The sequence below is a fragment of the Alternaria alternata genome (genome assembly GCF_001642055.1).
Source record: "Alternaria alternata strain SRC1lrK2f unplaced genomic scaffold CC77scaffold_1, whole genome shotgun sequence".
NCBI classification, from domain to species: Eukaryota; Fungi; Ascomycota; class Dothideomycetes; order Pleosporales; family Pleosporaceae; genus Alternaria; species Alternaria alternata.
The window spans coordinates 564,552-590,614 of NW_017306190.1; the positions used below are offsets into that span (position 1 = coordinate 564,552).

At 52.1% G+C, this 26,063-nt stretch overlaps 14 protein-coding genes across 14 annotated transcripts; 5 read left to right on the plus strand and 9 right to left on the minus strand.

Moving 5' to 3' along the window:
• Positions 1-186: 186 nt before the first annotated feature.
• Positions 187-1,514, minus strand: CC77DRAFT_1015224 (heme-dependent catalase). Its single transcript, XM_018523978.1, has 2 exons — positions 1,299-1,514; positions 187-1,180 (listed from the first exon to the last, which is right to left on the minus strand). Exons 1-2 carry the CDS (start codon positions 1,330-1,332, stop codon positions 273-275), a joined length of 942 nt encoding a protein of 313 aa, XP_018391289.1. The 5' UTR covers positions 1,333-1,514; the 3' UTR covers positions 187-272.
• A 505-nt stretch (positions 1,515-2,019) lies between these two features.
• On the minus strand, positions 2,020-3,505 carry CC77DRAFT_1055989 (histidine acid phosphatase-like protein; the record flags this gene model as incomplete). Its single annotated transcript, XM_018527871.1, has 2 exons — positions 2,020-3,160; positions 3,216-3,505. The coding sequence occupies 2 exons, from the start codon at positions 3,503-3,505 to the stop codon at positions 2,020-2,022; spliced, it is 1,431 nt and encodes a 476-aa protein (XP_018391290.1).
• A 438-nt stretch (positions 3,506-3,943) lies between these two features.
• CC77DRAFT_1015226 (hypothetical protein) lies at positions 3,944-6,719 on the minus strand. Its single transcript, XM_018523979.1, has 3 exons — positions 6,628-6,719; positions 5,700-6,528; positions 3,944-5,651 (listed from the first exon to the last, which is right to left on the minus strand). Exons 2-3 carry the CDS (start codon positions 6,353-6,355, stop codon positions 4,430-4,432), a joined length of 1,878 nt encoding a protein of 625 aa, XP_018391291.1. The 5' UTR covers positions 6,356-6,528; positions 6,628-6,719; the 3' UTR covers positions 3,944-4,429.
• A 538-nt stretch (positions 6,720-7,257) lies between these two features.
• CC77DRAFT_9700 (hypothetical protein) lies at positions 7,258-8,845 on the minus strand. The gene is made up of 3 exons (XM_018535805.1): positions 8,743-8,845; positions 8,497-8,697; positions 7,258-8,432 (listed from the first exon to the last, which is right to left on the minus strand). Exons 2-3 carry the CDS (start codon positions 8,611-8,613, stop codon positions 7,533-7,535), a joined length of 1,017 nt encoding a protein of 338 aa, XP_018391292.1. The 5' UTR covers positions 8,614-8,697; positions 8,743-8,845; the 3' UTR covers positions 7,258-7,532.
• On the plus strand, positions 8,824-9,927 carry CC77DRAFT_9705 (hypothetical protein). Its single transcript, XM_018535818.1, has one exon. The coding sequence runs from the start codon at positions 9,034-9,036 to the stop codon at positions 9,664-9,666; it is 633 nt and encodes a 210-aa protein (XP_018391293.1). The 5' UTR covers positions 8,824-9,033; the 3' UTR covers positions 9,667-9,927.
• On the plus strand, positions 9,928-12,320 carry CC77DRAFT_9679 (ABC1-domain-containing protein). The gene has a single exon (XM_018535763.1). It carries the CDS (start codon positions 10,189-10,191, stop codon positions 12,199-12,201), a length of 2,013 nt encoding a protein of 670 aa, XP_018391294.1. The 5' UTR covers positions 9,928-10,188; the 3' UTR covers positions 12,202-12,320.
• Positions 12,321-12,501: 181 nt separating this feature from the next.
• CC77DRAFT_1015229 (ClpP/crotonase) lies at positions 12,502-13,935 on the plus strand. Its single transcript, XM_018523980.1, has 3 exons — positions 12,502-12,578; positions 12,633-12,923; positions 13,052-13,935. The coding sequence occupies exons 2-3, from the start codon at positions 12,858-12,860 to the stop codon at positions 13,823-13,825; spliced, it is 840 nt and encodes a 279-aa protein (XP_018391295.1). The 5' UTR covers positions 12,502-12,578; positions 12,633-12,857; the 3' UTR covers positions 13,826-13,935.
• Positions 13,879-15,180, minus strand: CC77DRAFT_9780 (fumarylacetoacetate hydrolase family protein-like protein). The gene is made up of 2 exons (XM_018535989.1): positions 14,608-15,180; positions 13,879-14,548 (listed from the first exon to the last, which is right to left on the minus strand). Exons 1-2 carry the CDS (start codon positions 14,882-14,884, stop codon positions 13,932-13,934), a joined length of 894 nt encoding a protein of 297 aa, XP_018391296.1. The 5' UTR covers positions 14,885-15,180; the 3' UTR covers positions 13,879-13,931.
• CC77DRAFT_9921 (L-cystine transporter-like protein) lies at positions 15,153-16,506 on the minus strand. Its single transcript, XM_018536379.1, has 3 exons — positions 16,312-16,506; positions 15,830-16,253; positions 15,153-15,771 (listed from the first exon to the last, which is right to left on the minus strand). The coding sequence occupies exons 1-3, from the start codon at positions 16,386-16,388 to the stop codon at positions 15,421-15,423; spliced, it is 852 nt and encodes a 283-aa protein (XP_018391297.1). The 5' UTR covers positions 16,389-16,506; the 3' UTR covers positions 15,153-15,420.
• Positions 16,507-16,824: 318 nt separating this feature from the next.
• CC77DRAFT_1089851 (hypothetical protein) lies at positions 16,825-17,427 on the minus strand (the record flags this gene model as incomplete). Its single annotated transcript, XM_018529493.1, has 1 exon — positions 16,825-17,427. The coding sequence occupies one exon, from the start codon at positions 17,425-17,427 to the stop codon at positions 16,825-16,827; it is 603 nt and encodes a 200-aa protein (XP_018391298.1).
• A 683-nt stretch (positions 17,428-18,110) lies between these two features.
• Positions 18,111-22,216, plus strand: CC77DRAFT_952020 (hypothetical protein). Its single transcript, XM_018535403.1, has 2 exons — positions 18,111-18,796; positions 18,895-22,216. Exons 1-2 carry the CDS (start codon positions 18,603-18,605, stop codon positions 21,974-21,976), a joined length of 3,276 nt encoding a protein of 1,091 aa, XP_018391299.1. The 5' UTR covers positions 18,111-18,602; the 3' UTR covers positions 21,977-22,216.
• On the minus strand, positions 22,165-22,849 carry CC77DRAFT_9953 (hypothetical protein). Its single transcript, XM_018536456.1, has one exon. The coding sequence runs from the start codon at positions 22,722-22,724 to the stop codon at positions 22,353-22,355; it is 372 nt and encodes a 123-aa protein (XP_018391300.1). The 5' UTR covers positions 22,725-22,849; the 3' UTR covers positions 22,165-22,352.
• On the plus strand, positions 22,363-23,852 carry CC77DRAFT_9972 (NAD(P)-binding protein). The gene is made up of 4 exons (XM_018536507.1): positions 22,363-22,787; positions 22,919-23,385; positions 23,439-23,567; positions 23,644-23,852. The coding sequence occupies exons 1-4, from the start codon at positions 22,748-22,750 to the stop codon at positions 23,767-23,769; spliced, it is 762 nt and encodes a 253-aa protein (XP_018391301.1). The 5' UTR covers positions 22,363-22,747; the 3' UTR covers positions 23,770-23,852.
• CC77DRAFT_1015234 (threonine dehydratase I) lies at positions 23,657-25,714 on the minus strand. The gene has a single exon (XM_018523981.1). The coding sequence runs from the start codon at positions 25,657-25,659 to the stop codon at positions 23,935-23,937; it is 1,725 nt and encodes a 574-aa protein (XP_018391302.1). The 5' UTR covers positions 25,660-25,714; the 3' UTR covers positions 23,657-23,934.
• Positions 25,715-26,063: the final 349 nt, after the last annotated feature.

Genomic DNA, 26,063 nt, shown 5'->3' on the forward strand with positions numbered 1-26,063 from the left:
TTGGTCAGTCGCAATGCAGCCTGTGGTTATTACCTTCATTGTCGCCATTAGCGAAACAGAGAGTGGATGTGGAGCGGTACATTGATCTTTCGAACCATCAAACAAGAGGAAAACAAACCCTGCTTTCAACTTCGCTACGAACAGTGGCTCCGCCATCAATTGTAAGCACAAGATGATATGACTGCGATCGTACAAACAGTGTATTTTATGCAGGAAATAGAAGACATCGAAATCTCTCATCCATCCCTCTAGACAGCATGCAGAACCGGCTATTATGTTGCAGCCACTGCAGCATCCGTTGCGACCACGCTATCCGCCTTCTCCGGCTCCTCCGCAGCTCTTCTTTGCTTTCCAGATATCAGGTAAACGCTGGCGCGTACCTCCAACAACGGATCATCACTTGGCTCTACTCCCTCTACTCGCGGGATAGGATCAAAGATGATACTCTTCTGCTCCTTCGCGCTCTCCTCGTCGTCCTTGATTTTTTCGATCTGAATCTCACCCAGTTCGACAATTTTCCTCTCCTCAGGCCAGATCTCAGTCGCATTGTCAGTTACGTCACCCTCATCCGCAACCTGAGCCAGTAGCTTGAATCCAATAGATCCAGACTGCAGACGTGGAGTTAACTCATCGAAAAGATAAGTGTCGGATTTCTCCTTCAACGCCTCAGTGTCGAGATGCTTCTCCCCAGTAACAGGTACAATTCTGTACCTGACTACGGTAGCATTGCCCCCTTTGACCAGCCTGAAGGCATTTACACCAAAGAACTTCTCTGTCGCGAAACTCTCAGGACTAGGCTTCGCCGCTTGTAAAAACCTTGCCGTTTCCGGATGGCGGCCCAGAAACTCGGGCACTGCCTCTCCCGCGTTCTGCCCTGTTGCCGCTTTTAGAAACTCCAAGAACTCAGCACCAGTACGTGTAGGGAAGTATGGTGTCGAGTGAGCAACGATATCGGTATGCTGCCGAGTTCCGTCTTCCTTAGGAGGCAGGTGAAATCGAACTGCGATGCCTCGCGGATTGGCATTGGGGTCTGTGTCTGCAATTTTGGGGAAGCCGGTGGAGGAAGAGAAGCGCACGGTTATCGGTGTGGAGGAGTTGTTGAAGTGCGGTGCTGTTGTAAGGGATGGCGCTGTGGCGCTGGGTGTAAAGGTTCCGGTCAAGAGATGTCCTTTCGCATGAGCTGTAGTACATCAGCTGCTGATGTTCGGAGCGGAGAATCGATGGTAACTATAGGCATGCATATTGGAGGGACCCGAGAAAGCATCAAGCAAGGAGAAAATAAGGTAGAAGCAACGTACCAGGTCTGAAGCTGTGCGGCGCGTTGCCAGCCATACCGCGAAGGGTGCTCACAAGACCATTGCTCGTCTCTACTACCTCCGGATTTGTAGAAAGTGGCATAATTCACTAATAATCTAGTATATTTTCAGGAATCTTTCTTGTCCTTGTGTGAAATTGTAAATGCAACTGAAAACAGCGTGGAGTCAAGCAGTCGAATAACCTTGGAAGTATACAGTCTACAGTGAAGTGGTTCTTGCTTTACTATATACCCAAATATCAACGGAAACACTTGGTAGTAAGCACGTATTCTTGCGCAATCTGAACCTGATTTGCAACGCTCTCATTCCAAATCTCGGCTTTCGGCAGGAACCTCATCACGACTTTTGCCTAGAAGCGTTGAGGTACTGAGGTCGCTAGTCTAATCGTTTCGTTTTGATTGGCGAGGTAGTCGCGAAGGAACGCTGACAGCATGCTTAGCATGCTTACTTTGCATGCGCATCCTAACAAATGCTTAGCTTACAATCTCAGTCGAGACCTTTCTTGACGTTTAGTAAGCCTCGCTCGAAAGTAGTCGAAAAAACGTCTAGCTGACATCTGCTTTCTCGGTAATTGAATCGGAGTCGTTAGCAACTACACGCGTTTTCCAGATACATGCCAAGGATGAAGTCATAGCACCGGAAACCGGTATCAAAGCCCTTATCCAGAGGTCTGTTGCTTCTAAATTGTATACTTGGTAGTCATTCACTCCGCACAATTTTCGACAACCTTATCTGCTCTCCTCCCTACCAGCCCATCCACATACCCCAGGAAAACATCCAGATCAATCATATCAATCTTTCCTAAACTTGGATTTGAACTCTTCAAAACCTGTCCACCCCAAAGTATACGCAGATACGCTTTGCCCTCCTTCTGGTAGACCTCAAACACAACCTCGGAACCCATACCCACCCAAACCATAGTTTCGACCTGCAGGAAACTAAGTAAGCGAGCCAACGACCCGTCATGCGCAACATTATGCCGATATACGACGGAGTCTCTGCCTGCAAGAACAGCCCGCATATTCTCTGCAACCTCGGCCATGAAAACGCCGTAAGAAGCTGCAGCTGCTTGTAGAGAAAGCGGAGAATCGCGGTAAAGGAACGAATACTCGTACTGACCAAGACGATAAACAGTATCGGCTTGTTCTTGAGTGACGCAAAGATCTGGGTTGGTGATGTTGCAGGGTAAAGGTTTGGCGTGGCATTGACGAGCGGAGAGATTGTCGTAGTAGTGATCGAACCAATTATGCCATTCTGAAGAGTCGGTAGCAACACCGCTTATGGCGTCGAGAGAAGCGAAGAGTGGTGCTGTGGCCTTGAGGTGTGCAGTCCAGTTTGAAGCTGTGCTGCCGACACCGTAGGAGCTGTAGAGAGAAGAGCCTGCTGGACAGGAGTACGACGGGGCTAGGGAGTCGATGGTGGAGGGTTGAACGTGCAGTGGTACGTTGTCTTTGGAGTTGTACATGCCCTCAATCAACATTCCGGCGACTTGGCTAGTGATGACGTTATTTGAGACACGCCATGTTGTCTTTTCGTTGATGGCGTCTGGTAGAAAGCCGAGCATGTCGTGGTATACGCCGTAGAGATCTTTGCCGTGCTGTAAGGAGTCGTCGAGGCCTTCACGGGTAATTTGCGGAAACTGGCACGATCCGTTGAAGCCGGCCACAGCGAAGGGGTTAACAGGATTGGTATAGACACTCCAATATGTTGACGCAGAAGTGTTACCAGCGGGATTTAGAGGCTCGCCATAGTAGAAGAGACCTTGGTCATTGCAATCCCAGGGATAAGCCTCTTTGGGAAAGGTATTGGAGGCATAAGGTGTGCGCTTGTGATGGCGATGAATACTACACCAACTGTAAGCTCCCAGTTCAACCTGAATAGAATGACATTGACACTTACACCTCCACGTACACCAACTTGAACTCATCATTGACCTTTACATACTCTTCTTTCCTCACATGCGGCATATTACACCAATTGTACGTTCCGTACTCCACACCAGCTGGTAGCTGCGAGCTATTGAACAGGAACCCGTTCGTCCCCGTGCCGTTCAAGACTTGGCCAATATCATTGATCCAGCTTTTCTTGGGCGCATACCAGCCCAAATCTACCTTTGAATCATTTTGGGCCACCGCTGTAGTGGCTATGGAAGCAACGAGTAGCGGCACATAGTTGCGTGAGAAAGCCATCTCAATGTCGTGAGGTAGGAGATGGAAGAGCGTGAAGAAGGTGCAGGTCAAAACAAACGCTGACAAAATGGAAAAGACAGCATAACGCATGTCTTATATCTAAATCGCTCAAGGTGCGATACCGGCAACCATTGCAAATGCAGAAGGTCTCGTTGTTAATGACGAACGTTGGGAGCAGGAGGATGGTCGCCGCGCGCAAGACAGGATGCACGATGCGAGGTACGAACAGGCGATTGGTTGGTTGAGATGTCAGAGTGGACCTGGCAACTGGTATCTCGGCCCTAAACACCACGAGTAATCCCGACCATGTTTCTGGAAACTTTGCGCTAATCACTTTGCTTTTTGCATCGAACCCAAGAATTTGGTATTCGGCACGTCTCTCCCCTGCGCGCTCAGATTGATCGATACTAGGTTTAACAGCCACAGTTCGTGAAGCAGGACGAGTGTTTCATAAGATACAATTTTTCTGTCGAATCCCCTCAACCCCTACGATCTGTTTGCTACCAATCCTCCACTGATATCTTAATCATTCGCTAAATAAACAGGTTTGAAGCTGATCCCGCATTGCTCCTACTACGCTCAGCGTAAAAGACATCGACCACCCGGATCCTTGTTGAACAGAATGAACAGTGTCGGAACGGCGTGACTCTAGAATGGTACTAAACAATACGAAAAAGGGTATGCGCAATTTCAAAATCAGATAAAAACACAAACTTCCAGATGCAGACTGATATAGGAAAAGGTATCGAGACCTCCAAGTGTACACATATACCGCTTGAGTTGTGCTGGATGTGGAAGGATCAAAAGATGCTTCGCTGGATGAACGTTAGATGGCCTCGTTGTGGAGTGGATGTTGTCCGTAGTTGGTTTGACTCGATGATGATGCCGGACTGGCAAGAGGCGTGAGTGTTAGGATCGAGGCACCTAGAACTCGTTGGGGCGATATGGGCGATACTGGCCGCCGCCAGCACTGACGGCCCGACCATTCGTCGCTGGGACGGAGAGTCCCCTGGTTGCTGGCCCATCTGAAGTCGCGACTCGTCGTTTGCTCTTCTCCAGACGGGTGGTCCTCCAGCCCTCGTACCATTGCTCACGGGAAGCCTCGCGGAGTTCGGAGCGCCAATCGCTGAAGACACTCTCCCTGAGCTTGACGAAGTCGCAGTGCTCCGGGTTGTAAGGGTCGGCAAAGCCCCATGGGAATCTACGACCGACAACCTCAGGGTCATAAGGATCTGGCGAGATGATGCTAAGAGGCAAGAACGGAGTCTCGGCATTTTCGCTGTGAATAGAGGCGGACATGGCGGAAGGTTTGCGGCTGTGACCTTTCCTGGCGCTCGGGGGCGAGGTCGGAGGTGAGTGCGACCTAGTGGAAGAACCAGATGAAGCAATCGAGCGCGCAGCTTCGGAGGAAGATCGCTCGAGGATCTTGTTAAGTACCTCGGATTTACCTTCGCCCTCAGACGACTGCTCGTATTCGTCCTCATCACGCTCATCCAGTCGGTCGGGATCTTCGTCATCGTCACCTAGGTCTAGGTTCAGGGCCTCCAAGGGGTCCAACTTTGCGCGCTTGATAGTGTCCCAGACTGTCTTCTTGAGGTAGCGCATGTGTGCGCCGGTGATTGTGTCTGCCTTGCTGATGACTGGAATCACAGTCGTTCTGGTTTGCAGCTCGCGAAGTATGTTGAGATCTAGGCGCTCATCCAGACCACCGAAGATGGCACTGCCAGCATTAACGACGTTAGACTTCTTGCGGGCCTCGGCTATGTTCTGGTCCAAGCGAATCGGATCCAGGACGAGGAAGACGCAGTGAATGTGTGTATCCTTGACGCCTGGAGCGCGTACAACCTTTTGCTCCTCGCTAAATGTGTCTTCGAACTTGGACTCGAGGAAAGAGGTGATGATGGGTAGTTGGAAATCGACAATGTTCTTCTCCAAGCCCTCGGAGTCCCAGAGCGTGACGCCGACTCTCTCACCGTCTACTTCAGTCTCGAGGAACTCTGACGTGAAAGGTGAGTCGTCACCACCCACGGCTGTAGCGGGTGGGGAGGGCGTATGTGGGCGCTTTCGAGCCGGAAGTGCAAGCGCAGTGCGGAGGAACTCAATGAACGATGACTTTCCGCAGCCCTTGGTACCAATGACAAGGATGCTATGTAATTGTTAGCGCTGACGTTGAAGGGTGCGATGTGGAACCTACTTGAAAGGCGTGGGGTCCTTCCTCCTCCTCACACGGCGGGGGCTGTTGACGGTGCTGATCTGGCTGCTGGCATAGCTGTAGCGACCACGGTTGGTCATACTCTCAGTCCTCGGGTAAGGATCGTAGTCCATGTAGTTGGACTGCGAGGAACCAGGCACGGGCGGCGCCACAGCGGGGCTGGAGCTGGGGATAGGCGCCATCCTGTAGGTGTCGGTTGAGGGTCGGCTGAAGTTGTGGGCGCTGGGGTTGTAGGTGCCAGCTTTGTTGGAGACAATGGCAATGGAGTCTGGACGGGCGTCTTCACCTCCAAACGTGGCAATTTGAGGAAGGGCCGAGTGAGAAGGCAGGCGCGGCGGCTGCTTAGGCAGCATGGTAGCTTCACGCTGCTTGCGAAGAGCCTCCTCCTGGGCGAGTTGCTTCTGCTTCCTGCTCATCTTGCCGATTGAAGTGCTTCGATTACTGCTATTACCGCGAACTTCGGAGGAGCTCTTCCCGCTGGTTCGGCGCAGAAAGTTGAAGCTGGATCTGCGTGGTCCTGCTTGGTCAGAGTTGGTGGACTGGGCTACTGATGGGCGGCCAGAGGGATCAGGAGAGCCGTCTTGGTGGGCCAAGGTATTAGGTGGATTAGGGGACCGGTCGTCGATGGTGGTGGCCATGGTGGGCGGCGGAAGGGCTCTTAATATCAGTGGCTGCGACTTCGCGCGTGTAATCTTAGCAATGGAGGACTGCAGCAGCGTAGCGGACAGTCTTGCTGGGTCGGGCTATCCTGCGCACGGCACAGCAATTCGGACCTCGCAGCGTCCTAGTGCAAGTGAAATTGAAGGAGGAGCTGCCGGCGGGTGTCGCAAGGTCAGCACCTGCTCAAACGCGCATCTCGATGGCGCGTGCGGGTGAAAGGCCCAGGGTCTAGTCAGAGGCTTCGACTAACCTTTTGGCCCGAGACACTACTGCAGGAACGATACGGCGCAATGGCACCCCCGGATTCTCGACAAAAGTAAATCGCCGGTAGTTTAATCGCGCAAGGAGGGTGAGGTGGAGGAGTGGTGAAGACCAGCCACCACAAGAAGCAACACCACAGACGTCAACATCGGCGTGACGCGTCTCGGAAGGAGCAAGGCTGCAAGCAGCCGTGCCATTGGCCGTCGCTTCTCGACGTTGGACGCACAGCGGGAAACCGCGATGGTGACACCGACGGGGGTGCGCGCCCGAAATCTCAATGCGAAACATCTGGCCTGACCAGACAACCACCGGCAGCGCGCCAATTTGCATCCAGCAGCCAGTCATTCTTCACTACGCGGCAGATTTGTCTTGTGCAATCCTTATCGCTTCGGCGGCGACGTGCAGCTGGGTTGCCGGTCCCTGGCGATCGTTATGCACATGAATAGGGGTTCCCGCTAGCCGGAATCCTCATTTTATGAAGCCTCGGTGCCCAGTGCAGAGGGCTGGGGGACGCTGAAGCCATGTGTTGTTAGTAGGCAAGGAGCGCATAAACGCCATCTCCGATCCGACACAACGCTTCTGGGGACACCCACGATGCCGCGTCGCAGAAAGACAGAATAGATGTAAAGAAACAATTCTGGCGTCATCCTACTCTGTTTTTCCATCAAACACGAACAGGAGTGCGTGCTGGTTCTTCCGCTTTTGGCTTCTGCGCCAACGCCAACAAGCTGCGCCTCATGATAGTCCAACCAACACGTCTCAGCTGTAGATAGCATCATCACGCAACACGTGCGCCTATCGATAATGCCCCACACAGTGCGATTCAGTTGTCCCATGGATTGATGATGCTCTCCCGGCCCGCTCGATCCTACGTCAGGCGCAAGCCTCCAAACTCTATCCAGTAAACCTACCACTCTCCGCGATCTTGCTCATGACCTCTTGAGTGTGTTCCCAAACCTTCTCTATTCCCCGTTCTTCCCTCAGCTTCTGCGCTTTCCTAGTATCTGCCAGGATGTCCCCATTCCAGTTCAGGACATAGCCTCCACTTCCCTTCACTCCGTCACTTCCAACAACTTCTGTCTGAGCGCCATCTGCCTTGGGGGCGTAACGCGGTGCAGTGGCAGCAAACAGGTGTCTCTCGCCGCTTTCCACCTGCGGAACATAGAAGAGACGTCCAAACAGACCACCTAGCACGAACGTGACAGCGTTGTTGAAGCGACCGAATAGTTCTCGCGTTATGCCCGTATCCACAGCAGATGGGTATTCGTGGATGTAGCTTGTCTTAAGGTTCTGACTTGCCAAGTGAGTGACGGAGAGGTTTGTCATGGCGCTCGCGTGCAGCAGCACCTTTTTGAGACTAAAGTTATGCCTCAGGGAGAGGTCAGAGTAGTCAAGGCCGCCCAGCCTCAAGCCAGCCTGCGGATCCAGAACATTGACAACGCGAGAGAGGTTGTTAGCTTCAGAGGCATTGTCGAGCAGCGGCGTGAGCTGAGAAATAAATCGCATCCGCGAGTAGTACTGGACAGCCATCTTCCTGTCCAGACCTTCGGATGTCTCGTTTCTTCCTTGCACCGTAAGGTATCCACACGTCATGAACAGTACATTGACTTGCTTTTCTTTGCTCTTAATCTCGCTGCATGCTTCGTCCACATTCTTCAATAGTGAGAGGTCCTTCTGGATGAAGCTGATCTGGGATGAGCTGTTGATGGAGCTGAGCTCTTCCATGATCTTTCCAGCCTCTGTTGCATTGCGGCCAATCAAGTAAACATGTGGTGATGTAGTGTTTCGGACAAACTGTAGAGGTAGGAGTTACCTAGTCGGTATATATCTTGCATGCCTTCAAGTAATCGCGACTTACCTCTCGAGCTGTGAAGAAGCCAATGCCACTTGTACCTCCGACAAAAACTGCCACTAGATTTGGCGGTAGGCTCTTCAACGATGCGTTGTGAGCGCGGACAACGTCAATAGCAACCATGGTAACGGCGTGTTAATCGAGAAAGTTGGTTTTGCGCAGAACTGTGAGATGAATGAATCGCTATTGAAACTTAGGGTGGTTGTCCTTGATAAAGTGAGTGAATGCCTGATGGATGCAGCTTAAACGAACGTGCCAGTATTCGTCCGTCCGTGTCAACGGAGTTACCATCACCCAAAGCTGGACATAGCGGACTGAATCTACCGGAATACTGTTCACTCATGCTAGCTGACAACTTCCAGCGATGCAAACATTCATGGTAGTAAAAGACTGCTGATCTGGGCTCAAAGAAGTTCAAGCTTCCGCATCCGCCGAAGACAACGCTAGTCTCCACCAAACCCTCACTCTTGACCCCACCTGGTACATTTCACAACATGGAATTTACAGCTTGCACGATCCTCGCTGGAGGGAAAAACGCCCACTATGAACGCACTCGGTGATGTGTCTCCCACCTTGGGCCCAACTCAACTTGCTGCCGGAAATGCTCCTCCAACGCCTCCGCACGAGAATGCGCTCGACGATATCTACGGTTCCGCGCCCGCGTCACCCACTCTCGCTGCGAACATCCCACATGCACACAACCATGAGATACTCTCAGACCTTCCATCCCGTCAACGTGCGCTAGATACAGATGCATATCGCGAGGGTCTAGCGAATAGTAAAGGGCAATACGTACAGGAAGGCTTCGATGAAGGCTACTCCCTAGGCGCAAATCTGGGTTTGAAGGTGGGCTACATACTAGGAGTCCTACGAGGTTTTACTGCTGCATGGAGAGGCCATGACGAGCAGATCCACAAAGAAGTAGCAGAATTCTACGAATCTGCGCGCAAGGAGCTTGCAATCGAGGAGTTGCTGGGTCGCCAATGGGTAGATGAGGAAGGAATATGGAAGTGGGGTGTTGTAGGGAAGGATGAAGATCCCACATTCAGAGAGGTATCGGATCAGCATCCCCTAGTGAAGAAGTGGATGGGTGTCGTTGAGGAACTGGCAAAGAGGTGGAATGTTGATCTCCAGGCTGTGGAGAAAAGTCAAGTGCCACAGGATGGCCAGTCGTGAGGAGCATTTGAAGATTGGCCTTCTCCCCAGTGCCACTTTTCGATTGCATCCTCAAGTAACGTCAACAAGCGCCAGATGGTGTGACAGTGCCTTATCCGAATTGGTTCGCCGCTTCTCAAATCAGAACGTTCTACAGTTTGGTTAAAGAAGGGGGAGGTTCTCATCAACAGGCACAGGATAGTCATCCACCGTGTTCGGCGAAGAGACAGTTCTGGGTGTAACTCTCCTCATGACCGATCACGCGAAGACAGAGTTTTTGACTCCAAGAAAAACATACATGACTTCAAAGCCGCAGACAATTGATTATCAATCCACAGAGAGTCAAAGGTTCGGGTTGGATCGGAAGATGGAGTTGGTATGTCTTATTGTGCACGGACGAAATAGCGGTTTATTCGGGCGGCGTTGAAAATGCCGTCATGACTTTAAGTCCGACACTGCGCGAAAGATAACTGAATCTCACAACGTAGTCCTCATGTCCTACCACACTTTTCTCGTGCTGATTCCGTCCTGCCTTCGACAGCCATGACACATGGCCTGTCTGCTCTTCGAAGAGCACCTGCCCAATATGCGACATCACGACTGCTGACGTCAACCTTGGCCCCCACGCGACTCTACCAGGCACCCATCGTACGCCGCCTGCAGACACAACAATGGGAGCCTCTGCGCCCTCCCAATCCCGCAGACCTACCAAAGCCAAGGCAGCGCAAAATCAAGCCTCCGTTTACTCGCCGAAAATGGGTGCGCCGCCTTGCCGTCGTTTCTGCGCTGCTCGGTGCGGGATGGCTGGCTGACAGGCAATTCTACGCTTCATCCATCACACGTAGTTTGCGCACATTCAAGACTGGTCTTTTGATAGGCATAGACTACAAGATCAACTTCCGTGCGCACCCACCGCTGGCGAATAGCATCGAGGATCTCCATGCAAGGAACGCACAGAGAATATTCGATCTGTTGCGGTACAATGGCGGACTATACCTGAAGATTGGGCAGGCGATTGCCATGCAAAGCGCAATACTACCGCCGCAGTTCCAGAAGATGTTCCAGCAAATGTTTGACGACGCGCCGCAGAATGAATGGTGGGAGGTTGAGCAAGTCATAAGAGAGGACTTTGGCAAAAGCGCCGAGGAAGTATTTGGCGTCAGCTTCACACGAGAGGGACAAGACGGTCGAGGTATAATGGAAAAGACTGCAAGGGCTAGCGCAAGTGTTGCGCAAGTCCACTGGGCAAGGTTGGCAGACGGAAGAGAGGTAGCGATCAAGATCCAGAAGAGAGAGATTGCGCAGCAGGTCGGATGGGACCTGTGGGCCTTCAAGGTTGTTTCCAAAGTCTACACTTGGTGGTTTGGCATCCCTGTCTACACCCTGGTCCCATACATCTCCGAGCGCCTGATGCTGGAAACCGATTTCGAGAACGAAGCGGACAACGCCGTAGAAATGAAGGGACTTGTGGCTGCAGAGCCGCGGCTCAATGGTCGAGTCTACATTCCTGCGGTATATCGCGAGCTTTCGAGCAAGCGTGTCATGACTGCTGAATGGATTGAAGGAGTGCGGTTGTGGGACAAAGAAGGCATCACAAACAGCTGGAAAGGCGGATGGCGCAGAGGCAGCCCTGGTGCTGGTGGCAACCTTCTTCCCCCTATCCCCAAGGACGCCAAGGTTGATACACATGTCCCAGAGGACGCCACGCAGTATGAATGCTTCAAGCCGGACCGTAACTCATGGCGAGGTAACGATGGCAAAGGCGGTCTCGGTGTTTCACTGAAAACTACCATGAACACCATCGTCGACCTCTTCTCAGCACAGATGTTCCTCTGGGGTGCGGTACACTGCGATCCTCACCCTGGAAACATCTTCATTCGCCGCCTACCTAACGGACAGCCTGAGGTTGTCCTCATCGATCACGGTCTGTACATTCGCATGGACCCCAAGTTCCGCCTTCAATACTCGGAATTCTGGAAATCACTCCTCGCCTTCGATAATGCTAAGATTGAGGAGATTGTCAGCAGCTGGGGCGTCAAGCACGCTGACATCTTCGCATCAGCAACGCTCATGCGCCCATACCAAGGTGGTGACAAAAGCGTAGCAGAGGTCCTCAAATCCGAGAGAAAAGGCAAAGATCAGGCTGAACGCGCCTTCGAAATGCAAGCCAAAGGTCGCGACGCCATCAAACTTATTCTCGGCGACGATGCAAAATTCCCTCGTGAGCTCTTGTTCATCGGCCGCAACTTGCGTATCGTACAGGGTAACAATCAGTTCCTTGGTTCGCCTGTTAACCGTATCAAGATCACCGGATTGTGGGCTAGTAGAGCGTTGATTGAATCCAGGGACCTTAGCGTGAGCCAGAGATGGAAGAATTGGGTCAACCATCTGCGGTTCCGGTGCGTACTGGCACTTAGCGATGCGGTGTTCTTCTGGAGTAAGCTCAAGCAACTGGTTGGCGTTGGTGGAGGTATGGAAGACGATATCGAAGCGCACATGCGCGTTATGGCCAAGGACTTTGGCGTTGAGCTAAATCATGGAGTCTTCGAGGGTTAGCAAGAGTAGATGTATGATAGATGTATTTATCCACTCCCATGAAGAGAAAGGTATATTTTCAGTCCCTGCAATATATGAATCATTAGTTATGAATATTACTCAATCTGAGTGGCGTGTCGTTATGTATGTAAAACTACAACTCAACTGAGAGTACTTGCAGTCATCTTAGCTAACGATGTTAAATTGACTTCTCTTTATTATTGTCTGCGTGCCTTAGTCATGGACGTAACGCCCGTGATGACGTGCAATAGAAACGTGCCGAGGTTAAACGCGAACATGTCCTTATCAGTATCGTCAGCAACCCATTCACGCGTAAGCGGCTGTACAACGTCGCTGCATCACTTCCATCACACAATTGGCGTCTCAAGCTGATATCCGTAAATCACCTCTCCAGAGTTTTACAAAAATAGTTTAGGTTGACGCGTGCATAGGTACGCCCAATAATACCCCAGCTTTGTTACCGAACCGAGGCCCGTCGCGTCCCAGGCGGGGAAAGCTTACTATTCAATCACAACTCAGCTCCTAGGACCGAAAGTCTTCAGCAGGTCGCCATTCCATCGAAAAGAACGACTCAACAACAACTCTTTAGAAAAAAGTGTACTGGTCATAGCTAAAATTCGTCTACTTGTCTCAAAGAAGCTAGTTTCTGAAACATCATGACTTCTTCATCAGACTACTCTGACATCAAGTTCGAGATCAAGGGACAGATTGGTATCATCAAGGTAAAAGATTACCCCAATCATGCTCTTTCTGCCGTGACAGGATTCTGGAGCATTCAACGAAGAATTCTCTCGTCGAATCATCGATATCCGTGTCATGGTATATGTCTAGAACTAACACAACTCCCTAGTTCAACCGTCCCAAGGCCCTCAACTCCTTCGGCGGAAATCTCATCCCAGACGTCATCGCCGCACTACGTGTTCTAAATGAGCACCCAGATACCGTCTTCACCGTCCTGACAGGCGAAGGCCGATTCTTCTCCGCCGGCGCAGACGTCAAAGGCATCCCCGGCGGTGGTGAAGTGTTCAAAAATGATGGAGAGAAGAAACTGAGTTTCATGACTCGGTTTGGCTATGCCACGGAACTTCTACGCTCCATGATCGACCACCGCAAAGTCCTCATCCTTGCCCTAAACGGTCCCGCTGTCGGTGGTGGTGCAGCTTGGTTCCCGGGTATTGCGGATATTGTCCTTGCTTCCTCAACAGCCTGGCTGCAATGTCCTTTCTCAGCCCTTGGTCTCGTCCCTGAAAACGGATCCGCTTTATCCTTTGCCCAATCCATTGGCATTCACCGGGCCAACGACTTCCTCATGTTCGGCCGTAAACTCTCGGCACAGGAGCTTGTTGATGCGGGTCTATACAATTATGTGTGGGACGCTACGGGTGATGAGTTCCAAGGCAAGGTTGTCGAGTTCTTGGAGGAGCAGCTAAAGGGGAATGATGGAAAGAGTATGATGGAGATGAAGAGGTTGCAAAATGCGCCGATTAGGGATGCGCGGATGATTGCTGTAGTTAATGCTATTGATGCGTTGGCCGAAAGGTTCGTTGAGGGTGCGCCCGCGGAGAGGTTCAGGATCAAGAGAGAGGAGATGGAGCAGAAGAGTAAGGCTAGATCGAAGATCTGAAAGTTGTGATACGTAGTGTATCTTCCTGTATTCTGGCTAGCAAGATTTCATTCACGAAAAAGTAGTGACGTATTTCTTGAATCAATTCCGGGATTTATCCGTTCGTTCAAGCATACTCGACCGTATTCTTCAGCGTGCCAATCTCTGGACTCAGGTTTACCTCAACCACATCGCCCGGCTTCAAGAACTGCGGCTCCTTCATCGCATAACCAACACCCGCACACGTACCCGTCATGAACACAGTCCCCTTCTTTAGCGTAGTGCCCTGACTGCAATAGCTCACCAAGGTTGGGATCTTGAAACACAGGTCGTCAATGCCTGAGTTTTGTCTCAAATCGCCATTAACGATGGTCTTGAGATGCAGTTTGGACGGGTCAGGGATAACTTTGGTGGAAACGAGTTGGGGGCCCAGAGGCGCGTAGGTATCGAAGCCTTTTGAGAAATTCCATTGTGGCACTGTTCCTGCTAGGAGAGGGTCTCGTTGAAGTTTACGCGATGAGACGTCATTGCCGGATGTGTAGCCGCCGATGTAGTCGAAAGCTTCAGCTTCGGATACGTCTTTGGCGTCCTTGGAGATGATGAAGCAGAGTTCGCCCTCGTAGTCGGCTTGGTTGTCTTGTGCGATTTTTGGGATGACAATGGGTGCACCATGGTCGTTTAAGCATGTGTTTGCTTTTATGAAGGTGGATGGGTATGGGGGAAGGGTGCGGCCACCTTCCTGGACTATGGGAAGTTGTCAGCATGGCAATGGGCGGAACTGTATAGCAGAGAGGTAAACTTACTGTGCTTGATAAAGTTTAGACCTATGCAGCGGATGATAGGCACTTCATCCACTGTTACTGGGCCGAGCAGTTTCTTGACTGTTACTTCTTCGTCTGTGACCTTGGTGGCTGAGTCGAAGATGTCGTTGTTTTTTACATCGATCACTTTGGCCTTCAGTCCCGTCTCTTCTGTTGTAGTACCAACGTCAAAGTCTGCCGAAGGGAGGATTGGCTGACCCCGCAGCTCACGGCCATCTGTCGCAATGAAGCGAATAAGTCTGTCCCAGTTTGGTGCCATTGTTGCGATATATGTGAAAAGATGACAGGAATCCTGGGGATGCTTCGAGCAGGATCCAATACGTATTTGTAGGATCAAGACGTGAGTTATGCTGGATATATATTCTACCGGAACTTGCTAACGCTGAGTCGGAAAGATGTGGAGAGGCTCGGAGGTGTCGCGCGGCAGGCTAGTGCGGGGCATGTTCTGGTAGAAGGTAATTCAGGAATGCGACGCTTATTCTGTCGGCGCTTGTTATGAGGCCGGAACACATATCAAGAGGCTGGTTTTCACATTTCCTGCTCCACGCGTCCCTATATTCCATAGCGCTCTTCGGTAGGAATTGACGGTACGTACGCGGATTCTGTCGAGGAGAGGGCTGGATTATCCGTCCACGGACTTTTTTCCGGTTATACCAAGAACGTCCCAAGAGTCTGAGAGGAGCGTCAATGTCGCTTCTTTGGATTGAATAGGTCTGGCATGAAGCAGCACTTCACCATCAGACAGCTTCAAGCCTTAATGGTTCAAGTTATTGACGGAATGTCACAATGTAATTTCTAGTCCCTCTGACCCGCCACAAGTCCTTGCCTCTCCTCTTCGTCCTCATCCTCCAAATGCTTTGCAGGACGTTTGTACAGCACATAATGCTGCAGCATAAAGATGATATCAAACACAATAGTAATGTTTCCCAGCCCGAACTTGACTGGGTTGCCTGTGACACCACTCCAATCGTTTTCCAACGCGGAATCGATGCACAACTGCGCAAGCGAAAGCCAACCTCCCGCGAAGTCCAAGAGCATAGGATATATACTCCATCCCAGCGTAGATTTGCGCTTGTAATTGACCCAGGCTTGCGGTATGTATTTGAGAAATACGGTGAGGAGTTTGACGTAGCCGAGCGTGTATATCTGTTCGATATTAGCATGAACTTGTAAGGTCAGAAGGTGTAAAGTTGGATCAACTCACAACGTCGATCCATGCCCACCCCTGTGCATCATTTCCTTCTGTTCCTCTGGTTTTTACAAGCATCACCACGACCACGATAGCAAGCACACATCCCCACCAAACTCCTAGTATGACCCGACTGACCTTCTGCCTCTTGCCAATCTCGAAGCCCCATATCTTCTCGAAGAACTGACTGTAAATGATCACGCACATGACCGCGCCATGTGCTGCGAACAGGAAGTCATTGAATCGTACTGTCGTCTGAGGCGCTTCCGGATGACGGTACGCATATTGCGATTTGATAGTAGGCGAATATAGGAAGCAGGCTGTAGAGATGGTGTAGCAGGTGAAGCCGAGGACGTTGAGGGTGGGGAAGTCTATTGCGAGACCGAGCGTGGATTTGCGAATATAGTTTGATATGGGTTGGGGGTAGAAAGATAGGGACCTGACTGTGAGTTAGAGTGGGATCATAGAGTACGTGGCGAAGGATGGCTGGTACTGACCACGACAGGAAGTACGCCCAGCCCAGTACGCGTGATATCGCTCGTGCAAAGGCTTCGAGCTCAGGACTTATCGTCATGGTGGAGAGAGGACCTCAGAAAGAGCTATGTACATGGGCGATAACGATTGTGCGGCATGCGACCTTGGGGTGTCGCGATAGCAGAAGCGGGAATGTGACTAGTGCCAGACCAAAGAGAGAGTGTTATAAAAGACAGTCAGAATACAGAGACATGTTGTTGAGACAAGGCCTCATGGTGGGTGAGCGCCTGATGTTACACGCGTGTACTGCACATGTGCGATTGCGACAGATGCGCGCATGCCCGCGGAGCGGCAGGGATCCCGGCATGGCTGTTTCCAACGCCGATGTGCTCCTTCGCTCCTCATCTGGGACTGTTCCGACTACATATCGTATCAGACTTTCACATTATCTATCTCATCGGAATGCCATCAACATGAAGTAGAACGAGTTTGGTATGCTCAAGACAAGATGCTAACGTATCGCAATCCTACGCTATCTATTTACCTTCAAGGTACAACTTCAGCCCCTCTCCTTGTGCTTCGAAAGATTCCTGCAAGCTCTCCCCAAGCGTCTCTTTTAATATTCCAGCCAACGGCCCGTTAAACTCCTCATGAGACTCGTACAACACAGTGCCGTTGCCTATGTCGCTGACCGCCTGCCATCGCGTCGATTTGACAGCAATTTCCGCCAAGTAATCCCATGCCAGCCTTCCCAATTCTGGCTGTACATGAGTTATGCGCTCGAAAGCAGTCTGCGTATGCAAGAGATTGTCTGGTGTGTCCTTATTCACCGGCAACGGGAGCGGAGGGATCTGCACACGGAAGAATAAGTAGTTGCCTTCGACAGCTCGCTGGTCGGGTAGAGTGATGTTGTTGGCTGAAGTGACGAGAGCATAGCGCACGAATGGGTTCCAAGCTCCGTAGTTGGGGAAGTCGGTGAGTGTATCCCAAGCAGCGTCGACGGTGGTTTTAATTTCAGTGCGCGCGCTTGCACTGAAGACACCTGGTGGTACTTCTGGGAGATTCGTGTATTCAGATTGCGCGAGAGCCACAGGGAGAAGGGCCAAGGAGACGAGGCTGAGGAACTTTGACTTGAACATGGTGAGTGAATGCTTGGTGAGTACCTAGTTATTCGCGACCTGCCTGGGGATTGCATACTTTTGTACCTGATTTTACCCAGGACGTTCGCTTGCATTACTTACGTCGGCTAGCACGTACGATGCGAAGTTCTTCTAGGATGGCAGGTCGCTTACACCAAAAGTGGTAAATCATCACAAGGTTACGGACAAGGCTGTCTGGGCGTATTTCCGAGCTGAGAATCAATTTGCTGATCATCGTCCTTGTGGACGGGACAGGACGGATCATGCCTTTGAACTGGAAATGGGAAGATTCTACCTGTCAAATGTCACTTCTTGTGAGCGATGCGGCTGTGGTTTTGTAGGATGAGGCCAAAGATACAAGCACGTGCAAGCCACGAGATGCCGCGCGGGATGTGGGCCTCGTGATATGCATGCCAGGACGTCACTGATCGGAATGCTTCGCGGAACGCCGCATGTGGCTGCCCAACAACATTACTCAGGCATCTACCGTGCTCGCTGAAGTCACTTGACCCAACTAGCACGCCCGCAATCTGGGAATGACTAGAAGCAGCTAAAGAGGGGCTAGATATCAGCGCAAAGGGCGGTGCCGGCGGCGACCATGTTGCAGGGCGAATGGAAGGGTGAGGGCGCGACATGCACCTGCATAAGCTATGAGCTGCCCCTCAGTACCGACCAGGCCAGCGACACAGCTAACTGCACTTACGACGCCCTGCATTTCATATCTCAACACTTGGAAGCTTAGATAAAGCTCCAAGTTGACTCACGACTGCGCGCTGTACCCAGACTGACTTGCATTGCGCGCTGAGGAGCCTCCTACATAGCGTGCCGCGTGAAGCTCCAGCCCCGCGGCTCTAACGATAGCCACCACGAGCGCCTCCCGATCATACCGAGCGAAGACCAGATAGGCCCCGATAACGCGCCGCCGAGTCAGGAACAAGGCACCAGCCAGTACTCTGTATAAGCGTCTTGCTGTGCAAGCACGGGACTGCAACCTTCACGCGCCTTGGTCACGAAGGCGCATGACGCAACGCCGTGTCTAGCATCCATCCGAACTCACTCGCCGCGCTCATCCGTCGCTACCCCCACAACCTACCTCCAGGCCACGACACACAGCAACTCTCCACGACTGAGCTGGCGCTCCAACAGACACCTCCACACGCTTATCCACAGGTTATATGAGCTCATCGCCCGACAACGCCGCCGAGTATACGACGCCTGTCTCCAACCTCACCTACCTGCACAAGCAACAGCGCAAAGGCACAAAGGTACAGGACACGCCACAAGCGCGCGGCCGCAACACGTCGAGATATGAGTTGGGAAGAAGAAATAGGGCGGCCGACAAGGTTACGCGCATCTATCCCAGAGAGATGTAGGTGTCCCTGCCATGTGCACGTCAGGGGTGACGCTCAGGTGGAAAGAGCGACCGAGTGACTCCTGTTTGTCCTCCAACATAACTGACTGCCCCAGAACCAAGTCGCCTTCCTCAGCAAAGCGTCTGTCCTCCACGTCTCCACCCTCAAACTACAATGCCACCACGTCTCCATTACTATCGGCTATCGGTGCCACGCGAACCACGGCCGCACAATACACCAACGAGTGGGCCAAGTCGGTGCCCTTCTTTCCCAACTCGGGCTCGCCAGGAAACGGTGGCATAGCCATAGCCAGTTCACCGCCTACCTTTCACAACTCCCCAGGTGCACGAGACGGACTGTATGCACAACAGGCCATGTCGAACTCCCCTCCAGGTGCAAGGCCTCTGAGTCATCCAAGTCAATACACAAACTTTGGCGACCGTCTGCAGAACTCGCCCGGCAGAGATCGCAGGGCATCAATGTATTCGCAACACGGCGCTCGTCCGCCGTCGCAACACTTCGTGCCAAACCCGCCCCTGCCACATCAACCTCAAGCACACTACTATGGCTTGCCAAACATTGATTTCGGCCTCAACAATGGCCCAACCGATGGTATCCAGCCGGGCGAAGGAGGCTACTTCTGTGGCTTCGACACTCTATCCATGGCAGGAGACGAGGCAGCTCGGTCATCCGAGAATGTGCTGCTCGTTGGATCTCAAGGAGGGCTCGACGTTTTCCGTGTCGAGAAGAGCAAGATGGATATCGTGGGCCGTCTAGAAGGCCTCAGGGGTGGTGTCATAGGTGCCAAGATCTTGCCATGGACATCGCGGCGAGACCCTCTAGCTGCTTCCCGTCCACTGGTCGCACTCATTCTTCACGGCCCGGTCGTCAAGGACAGTAGAAGCTCTAGTGGAAGCGGGGCATCCTCCGTGGTCGACGATTCAGCCTCTGAATCGCCTAGTAGGCCATCCTCGAGACATGGCAATCGGGATGGCCAGATCAGTGGCTATCAGACGACCGTCGAAATTTACTCACTGAAAGAGAAGCGGAGGCTAGCTGTCCTATACCGAACTCCTTTGATCCCTCTCACGAGTCCAATTGACAGCCCGCTCTTCCAACCTCCACCTCCAATAGGCGACTTTGTCATCGAGGCGAAGGGCAAGTTTGTTGTCGTTGCATCTGGCGCAAGTGGCGAAGTCTTCGTGTTCGCACCTTACCTGGGAAATCACCCAGAGTACGGCGAGCAGTTCCGCTGCATTGGCAAACTGTGGACTTCGGTTCAGAATCGCGAACGAGCTGTTCACTCAAACGGTTCGAGTGCCGTCGATGGAAGTCATGATGAGATCCCTCCTGAGAAATATGGCTTGCCCGTATTTTCTCTCTCTGATCGCTGGCTCGCAGTCTCTCCACCAGCTTCAAGTGCGCTCTACCCTGTCAATGGTGTCGCGCTGACCTCACCGTACTATGAGCGTGCTCCGGGTCTTGCACACCATAGCGTACCACCTCAGCCGTCGCCCAACTGTGCTGTCGATATGCCCAACGAAGCTGGCTTGCTCGATAGAATTACACGGGAAGGGACACAAGTTGCAATCAAGGGCGCGCGCTGGGCTACCGAGAAGGGAGTGCAAGCCTTCAAGAGCTACATGAACAGAGGTCAACAAGGAAATAACGTGCCATATGGTCAAGATCCTATGCAGCACTACTTCCCACCGACTCATGGCCACAGCCAGACTCAGCCAAGACAAGAAGCAACCGTCATCTCCGTTTACGACTTGCAGAGACTGGTGGACGCGGAAGAAACGAGGAACAAGAACGCTCTCCATCCCGTTGCTACTATACCAGCAGCTCTCGGCTGTAGCTTCATGTCATTCGCCCCCAGTGGTTTAATGCTCATGACTGTAAGCAAGAAGGGCGATTACCAGGATGTTTGGGATTTGAAGCGGATGAATTTCCGACGAGTCCGTAAGACTCTTCGAGAGCAACCATCCGGCCCTTATGTTCGACAAGTCGCTCGATTCACCAGAATGACTGTTGCCAATGTCATTGATGTTGTTTGGTCTGCTCCTCGAGTCGATAAACTAGCAGTCATCACCGATAAAGGAACAGTACACATGTTTCCTATGCCTGCATCGGCCTTCCAATGGCCACCAGCTCGACGAATTCGTCCTGCGGCACCCTCTGCCCCACCAAAGGAGGCCACGGCTTCCACGGGTTCAACCGGCATGGTCAACTCAGCAATGCAGGCCGTCAATAGCGCTAGGCCTTGGTTTGATGCCGTCCGCGCGAAGAACAGCGCTGCGGGGTCTCGATTCAGTCTAAGTGGTCTAGGTGTAACACCTGCTGCTGGCGCAAAGTCCGGTAAAGCCGTTGCTGCTGGTGTAGGCAAGTCAATCAACAACATACGTCACGCGGGCGACAACAAGATGACGCTGCCATCGTCACCTAGCGGCGTCAAGCCATACAGCGTACGCTGGCTTTCTGGCAGAGGCCGCGGCTCAATCGCATTGGTGTCAGGTGGCGTACTTCAGATCTGGCGAGTGCAGATGCGAGCTGCGACAGGCAAGGGGAAGTCATCCAATACTGCGTCGATAACCAAGAAGAAGACAGTTGAATTTGGACTCGCCCCTATCTCGGACTCCGCACTGCCGCTTTCTATCACCGAGCAACTATTCCCACAGCCCGGTGATCCGGAGCCAACACAGGACTGCTATGGCGACTGGCTTCCTCGGTCTTTGCCTTCTCGCAAGCCCGTCACGTCATCTCTCGCACCACTTAGTTTCTCTGAGATTGAAACGAATCCTCCTTACCAGCCTTTCTACACGGATAAACGCGTCGCACGTTTTGTCTATTCAAGACAGCCCCTCGAGATTCACGAGGAGAGCAGTGAGTACCAGCCCTCGTTGCCTGGACTAATCTCCGACCTCCACCACGAAGACGACTCCCCCTGGCTCTTTGGCGAGAGTATTGAGGCGACCCGGCTTTCGACGCCCATTACCCAAGCATACGATTCTGGAGAGGACGATATTGCCGGTATTGCTCCCAAGTTCGAGAACAAGCTTGTCCTTCAGGACGGTGAAGAAGAGGTGGAACAGGTTGTCGTCACTACGCGAAGAAGACGTATCAAGAAGGAGGGTGATGAGGAGAACTTTTTCGAGGACGATTGCGAAGTATTGGATTTTGCAGAAGATAGGGTGTGACCGTGCATGATCGCGGCTGCTCGTATTCTGTCCGACCAACTCTACACTCGCTATCACTATTGCATCAGGTGGGCGTTGGTGAGGCGCCGGCGTTTTCTATTTTCTTGTTGGGTAAGGATGGAGCTTGCATTATAGGATACCACGCAGCCGACAGCGGCTCTCGGATTGCAACATCACCGCACAACTTAGATAGTCAACAGACAAATGAGAGAAACAATCAAGCTTCATCATGCACGTTGGATGTCAAAGGATCCTGCCTCTCCAGTCTAACCCTCCTTCGTATTCTCAAGAACTCCGTGGCTTCCGTCTAACCCCATGGCTGTGAGCCTAAGTCCGTTATCCCCGCCGACCGACTAAGACCATCGAGTTAGGACGATCAACAGTGCGTTACTGACATGCTGTTCAGACGGTTTGAAGGACACTCATTGGTCCAGGCGTGCTTCTGCCGCCTGGGCTTTTGCACTACATGGTACGTCTCGAAGCAGCAAAGATGGGCCCATACTACATCGCAGTATGCAAATGGCGTATTGCACTTCCGAAGACGCGGCCGTATGCAGGTAAAAGTGGGCAAAGTGCCGTATAGACTGAGGAACGCGGTAAGTAGCCGAGGAAGTAGACTGATAGTAAGAATGAGGTTGAGAAGCGGGAGAGGAACGAGAGGAGATATAAAGAGGCTAGACTTTGTCGTTTCGAAGTAGACACAAGTTTGGCTGCAGCAAGAAACATCATATCCCCTTGTTAAGAGCATACTTGAACGGACAAAGAAACGACATGGCTTCCGAAGAACAGACCATCGTTCTCATCACCGGTGGTAAACTACCCCCTTTCCTCAGTTCCTGCCTTTTTCTTCATGCAACTTGCCACTCCTCTTCTCCTTTCATATTTACTCTCTCTTCTGTGATTGAAGCTCTTAGACCTTGTTCGCTAACACTGCGGGTATAGCAAACGGAGGGATCGGATTCGAGCTTGCCGCCCAACTCTTGCGCGATAACAAGTACTATATCCTGCTCGGTAGCCGATCCATTGAAAAAGGCGAAGCCGCTGTGAAGCTTTTACAGGAAAGAGAGCTGCCTGGCAAGGTTGAGTTGTTGCAGATAGACGTCAATGACGAGAACAGCATCAGTGATGCTGGGAAGATGGTAGAAGAGAAACACGGTCGCCTCGACGCCTTGATCAACAACGCCGCCATAACTGGTGAACCACCCACTTCAGCTTCTCTGGCCACACGTATGACAGCCGCCTTCCTGACCAATGTCACTGGTCCCGCCATCATTGTCGAGACTTTCGCGAAGTTGCTCGAGAAGAGTGAAAAGATGGGTAGGACGCCACGAATCATCAACGTGACAAGTGGAGCTGGCAGTATTGGGTTGAGAAGTGACAGGACCAATCCGCATCAGGAGATGAAAGTCGTATGACTCTCACGTATCACGAGTGGTCATGTTCGTGCTAATGAGGTGAACAGGTGCCATACCGCACTTCCAAAGCGGCTTTGAACATGCTTACTGCGTGCCAAGACTATGAGTATGGGCCCAAGGGATGGAAGGTGTTTTGTTTCTGTCCTGGATTCACCGAGAGTAATTTAGGACCAATGGTATGTTGCATCTCATCTGCATCTGGCTTTGCAGTCGTCTTTGGTCCGGTCAAACGGGGGCTAATCCCCGGAGTAGAATAAAGTAGAGCATGGGGCGAAGCCTACGAGTGAGGGTGCGAAGCCCATGATTGCTATCCTGGAGGGGAGAAGGGATGAGGAGCATGGGGGCTACTTGAAGGCAGAGGGGTGCTGGCCTTGGTAGGTAGTGCTTGTGGGACTGTGAGCATGGGCTCTGGAATCTGCATGCTGCTTGGAAGTGAGTGAGCAATTATGACAATCGAAAGGGGTATCTGTATTGTTCCTTCATATCTTCGTTCCCGATCCTATCTTGACATGACCTCTTCTCTTCTTCCTAGGTTCGCCCATCTCATTGCCTCAGGAACATCTTGTAGCTTGGGCTGTCGGTCACTTCCTTGTACGGGTATCCGATGTCCTTCAAGAAACTTGCCAGCTTGCTACTGTCCTCCTCCTTACATTGAATACCGGCCAGGATCTTCGCAACGTCTCCCCCGTAGTTCCTGTAGTGGAAAAGACTGATGTTCATGCCTGGCTGCAATGTGTTCAGGAACTTGTACAGAGCGCCTCCCCGCTCAGGGAACTCGAACATGAAAAGATGCTCATCAGCGGCGTTGCTGCGACCTCCAACAAGGTAGCGGATATGCGATTTTGCGAGCTCGTCTTGAGAGAGGTCTTCAGCAGTCATGCCCTCAGCGCCGAGACGGCTGAGAAGGTCGGGTAGGTCGCGGGTCCGTGTCGCAGCCTTTAACTCAACGCCGACCAATATTTGGGCGGAGTTGGGGCCTGAGTAGCGGTAACTGAACTCTGTGATGGCCATGGGGTGGATGAGCGAAATGAGCTTAGCAAAGGCACCGGGTTGTTCGGGGATGGTGACGGAGAGGATGGCTTCTTTGTTTTCACCGATGGCGGCGCGCTCGGCGACAAAGCGGAGGCGGTCGAAGTTCATGTTTGCGCCACTAGCAATGGCAACCAGACCGCGATTGCGATCCGGTGATGGGTTGCGGCTCACCCATTTCTTCAGGCCTGCGAGGGCGAGTGCACCGGCAGGCTCAACAATGGAGCGTGTGTCTTCGAACATGTCTTTGATGGCGGCGCATGTCTCATCTGTTGTAACCTGGACTACCTCATCGACGACCTCTTGACATATCCTGAAGGTTTCCTCTCCGACTGTCTTGACGGCGGCTCCATCAGCGAACAGTCCCACGTCCTTCAAGAAGACGCGCTTTCCGGCTTTCAGCGACTCGACCATGGCGTTTGCGTCGTATTGCTCCACTCCTATAATCTTGACGTGTGGTGCTATCCGCTTGATGTATACACCTGTGCCTGCGATGAGTCCTCCACCACCGACACAGCAGAAAACAGCCTTCAGGTCTTGCAGGTTTGTCTGTCGCAGCAACTCCATACCAACAGTACCCTGGCCTGCAATGACATAGGGATCGTCAAATGGCGGTATAGGTATGAGACCGTGCAACTTCTCTAATCTTGCAGCCTCTGCCTTTGCAGCGTCAAAGTCAGCGCCATGTAGTATCACTGAACCTCCTAACCGTGAGACGTTCTTGTGTTTGATATCGGGAGTGCCAGAAGGCATGACAATAGTCGCGGGGATCTTCAGCTTGCGCGCAGAATATGCGACACCTTGTGCATGGTTTCCGGCGCTGCATGCAACGACTCCCTTCCATCTATCCTTGGGGTCCAGATGTGCCATTTTGTTGTATGCACCGCGTAGCTTGAAGCTGAACACGGGCTGTAAGTCCTCGCGCTTGAGTAAAACATTGCACTCTAGCCTGTTGCTGAGATTGGTCGCATGAGTGAGGGGCGTTTCCTGGACGACTTCGTAGACGCGCGAAGTGAGGATGAGGCGGAGGTAATCGGGATAGCCATTGGGCAGAAGGAACGCGTCGGGTATGGCATGGTTGGTTCGTGAAGTGTTGGATTCGGAAGGCGGACTGGGGTTTGCGCTGTACTCGGTGAGGGCGAGGCCTGTCTTTGGCGTGCGAGGCGAGACAAGGCCATTGGTGCCATTGGTACCATTGTCAGGCGTCGTCGGCCGTGAATAGTCGGGTACGGTCGCCATTGTGATGTCGCAAAGGATATGATGATTGTTGAGTTACAATTTTTGGGAAAGTTAGATTGGTGACTCTGCCGGCCTGTATCGGAGGCCGGGGTCTGTCTAGCGCGCAGTGGGGAGCTTCCAAAATCCGGTGGGGTAACTTCCCAACCTCCTGACATCATCCCATCTCGCGTGGGACGTTTTACCTCCGACACGTACCACGTAAAGCATATCTCTCTGAATCTCTTCACGATACTCTCGCGAACTCTTCCTGTGGCCAGTTTCCTGCTCTGTAGTCTACATTCAGCCGTTCTTCCTGATTACTATGAATGCCTTCGATGCCTCCTGAGGATATTCGCGATATTTTCGTCTTGTTCCAGCAATCGAAAGACATGAAATGACCTTCTGGCTTATCTGCCCACCATATT

Bases quoted from the DNA above. Each gene is read 5' to 3' on its own strand.
- CC77DRAFT_9705 (XM_018535818.1), top strand. From the start codon at position 9,034: ATGAACGCACTCGGTGATGTGTCTCCCACCTTGGGCCCAACTCAACTT.
- CC77DRAFT_1015234 (XM_018523981.1), bottom strand. From the start codon at position 25,659: ATGGCGACCGTACCCGACTATTCACGGCCGACGACGCCTGACAATGGT.
- CC77DRAFT_1015226 (XM_018523979.1), bottom strand. From the start codon at position 6,355: ATGGCCACCACCATCGACGACCGGTCCCCTAATCCACCTAATACCTTG. The intron at 5,652-5,699 runs GTAGGTTCCACA...ACAATTACATAG, and splicing joins AAGGACCCCACGCCTTTCAA to CATCCTTGTCATTGGTACCA.
- CC77DRAFT_9780 (XM_018535989.1), bottom strand. From the start codon at position 14,884: ATGGCACCAAACTGGGACAGACTTATTCGCTTCATTGCGACAGATGGC. The intron at 14,549-14,607 runs GTAAGTTTACCT...AACTTCCCATAG, and splicing joins TCTAAACTTTATCAAGCACA to TCCAGGAAGGTGGCCGCACC.
- CC77DRAFT_9700 (XM_018535805.1), bottom strand. From the start codon at position 8,613: ATGGTTGCTATTGACGTTGTCCGCGCTCACAACGCATCGTTGAAGAGC. The intron at 8,433-8,496 runs GTAAGTCGCGAT...CTACCTCTACAG, and splicing joins GCTTCTTCACAGCTCGAGAG to TTTGTCCGAAACACTACATC.
- CC77DRAFT_9679 (XM_018535763.1), top strand. From the start codon at position 10,189: ATGACACATGGCCTGTCTGCTCTTCGAAGAGCACCTGCCCAATATGCG.
- CC77DRAFT_952020 (XM_018535403.1), top strand. From the start codon at position 18,603: ATGAGCTCATCGCCCGACAACGCCGCCGAGTATACGACGCCTGTCTCC. The intron at 18,797-18,894 runs GTAGGTGTCCCT...TGACTGCCCCAG, and splicing joins CGCATCTATCCCAGAGAGAT to AACCAAGTCGCCTTCCTCAG.
- CC77DRAFT_9972 (XM_018536507.1), top strand. From the start codon at position 22,748: ATGGCTTCCGAAGAACAGACCATCGTTCTCATCACCGGTG. The intron at 22,788-22,918 runs GTAAACTACCCC...CTGCGGGTATAG, and splicing joins CATCGTTCTCATCACCGGTG to CAAACGGAGGGATCGGATTC. The intron at 23,568-23,643 runs GTATGTTGCATC...TCCCCGGAGTAG, and splicing joins AGAGTAATTTAGGACCAATG to AATAAAGTAGAGCATGGGGC.
- CC77DRAFT_1015229 (XM_018523980.1), top strand. From the start codon at position 12,858: ATGACTTCTTCATCAGACTACTCTGACATCAAGTTCGAGATCAAGGGA. The intron at 12,924-13,051 runs GTAAAAGATTAC...ACAACTCCCTAG, and splicing joins GACAGATTGGTATCATCAAG to TTCAACCGTCCCAAGGCCCT.
- CC77DRAFT_9953 (XM_018536456.1), bottom strand. From the start codon at position 22,724: ATGCTCTTAACAAGGGGATATGATGTTTCTTGCTGCAGCCAAACTTGT.
- CC77DRAFT_9921 (XM_018536379.1), bottom strand. From the start codon at position 16,388: ATGACGATAAGTCCTGAGCTCGAAGCCTTTGCACGAGCGATATCACGC. The intron at 16,254-16,311 runs GTCAGTACCAGC...ACTCACAGTCAG, and splicing joins TGGGCGTACTTCCTGTCGTG to GTCCCTATCTTTCTACCCCC. The intron at 15,772-15,829 runs GTGAGTTGATCC...AATATCGAACAG, and splicing joins GGTGGGCATGGATCGACGTT to ATATACACGCTCGGCTACGT.
- CC77DRAFT_1015224 (XM_018523978.1), bottom strand. From the start codon at position 1,332: ATGGCTGGCAACGCGCCGCACAGCTTCAGACCTG. The intron at 1,181-1,298 runs GTACGTTGCTTC...GATGTACTACAG, and splicing joins GCCGCACAGCTTCAGACCTG to CTCATGCGAAAGGACATCTC.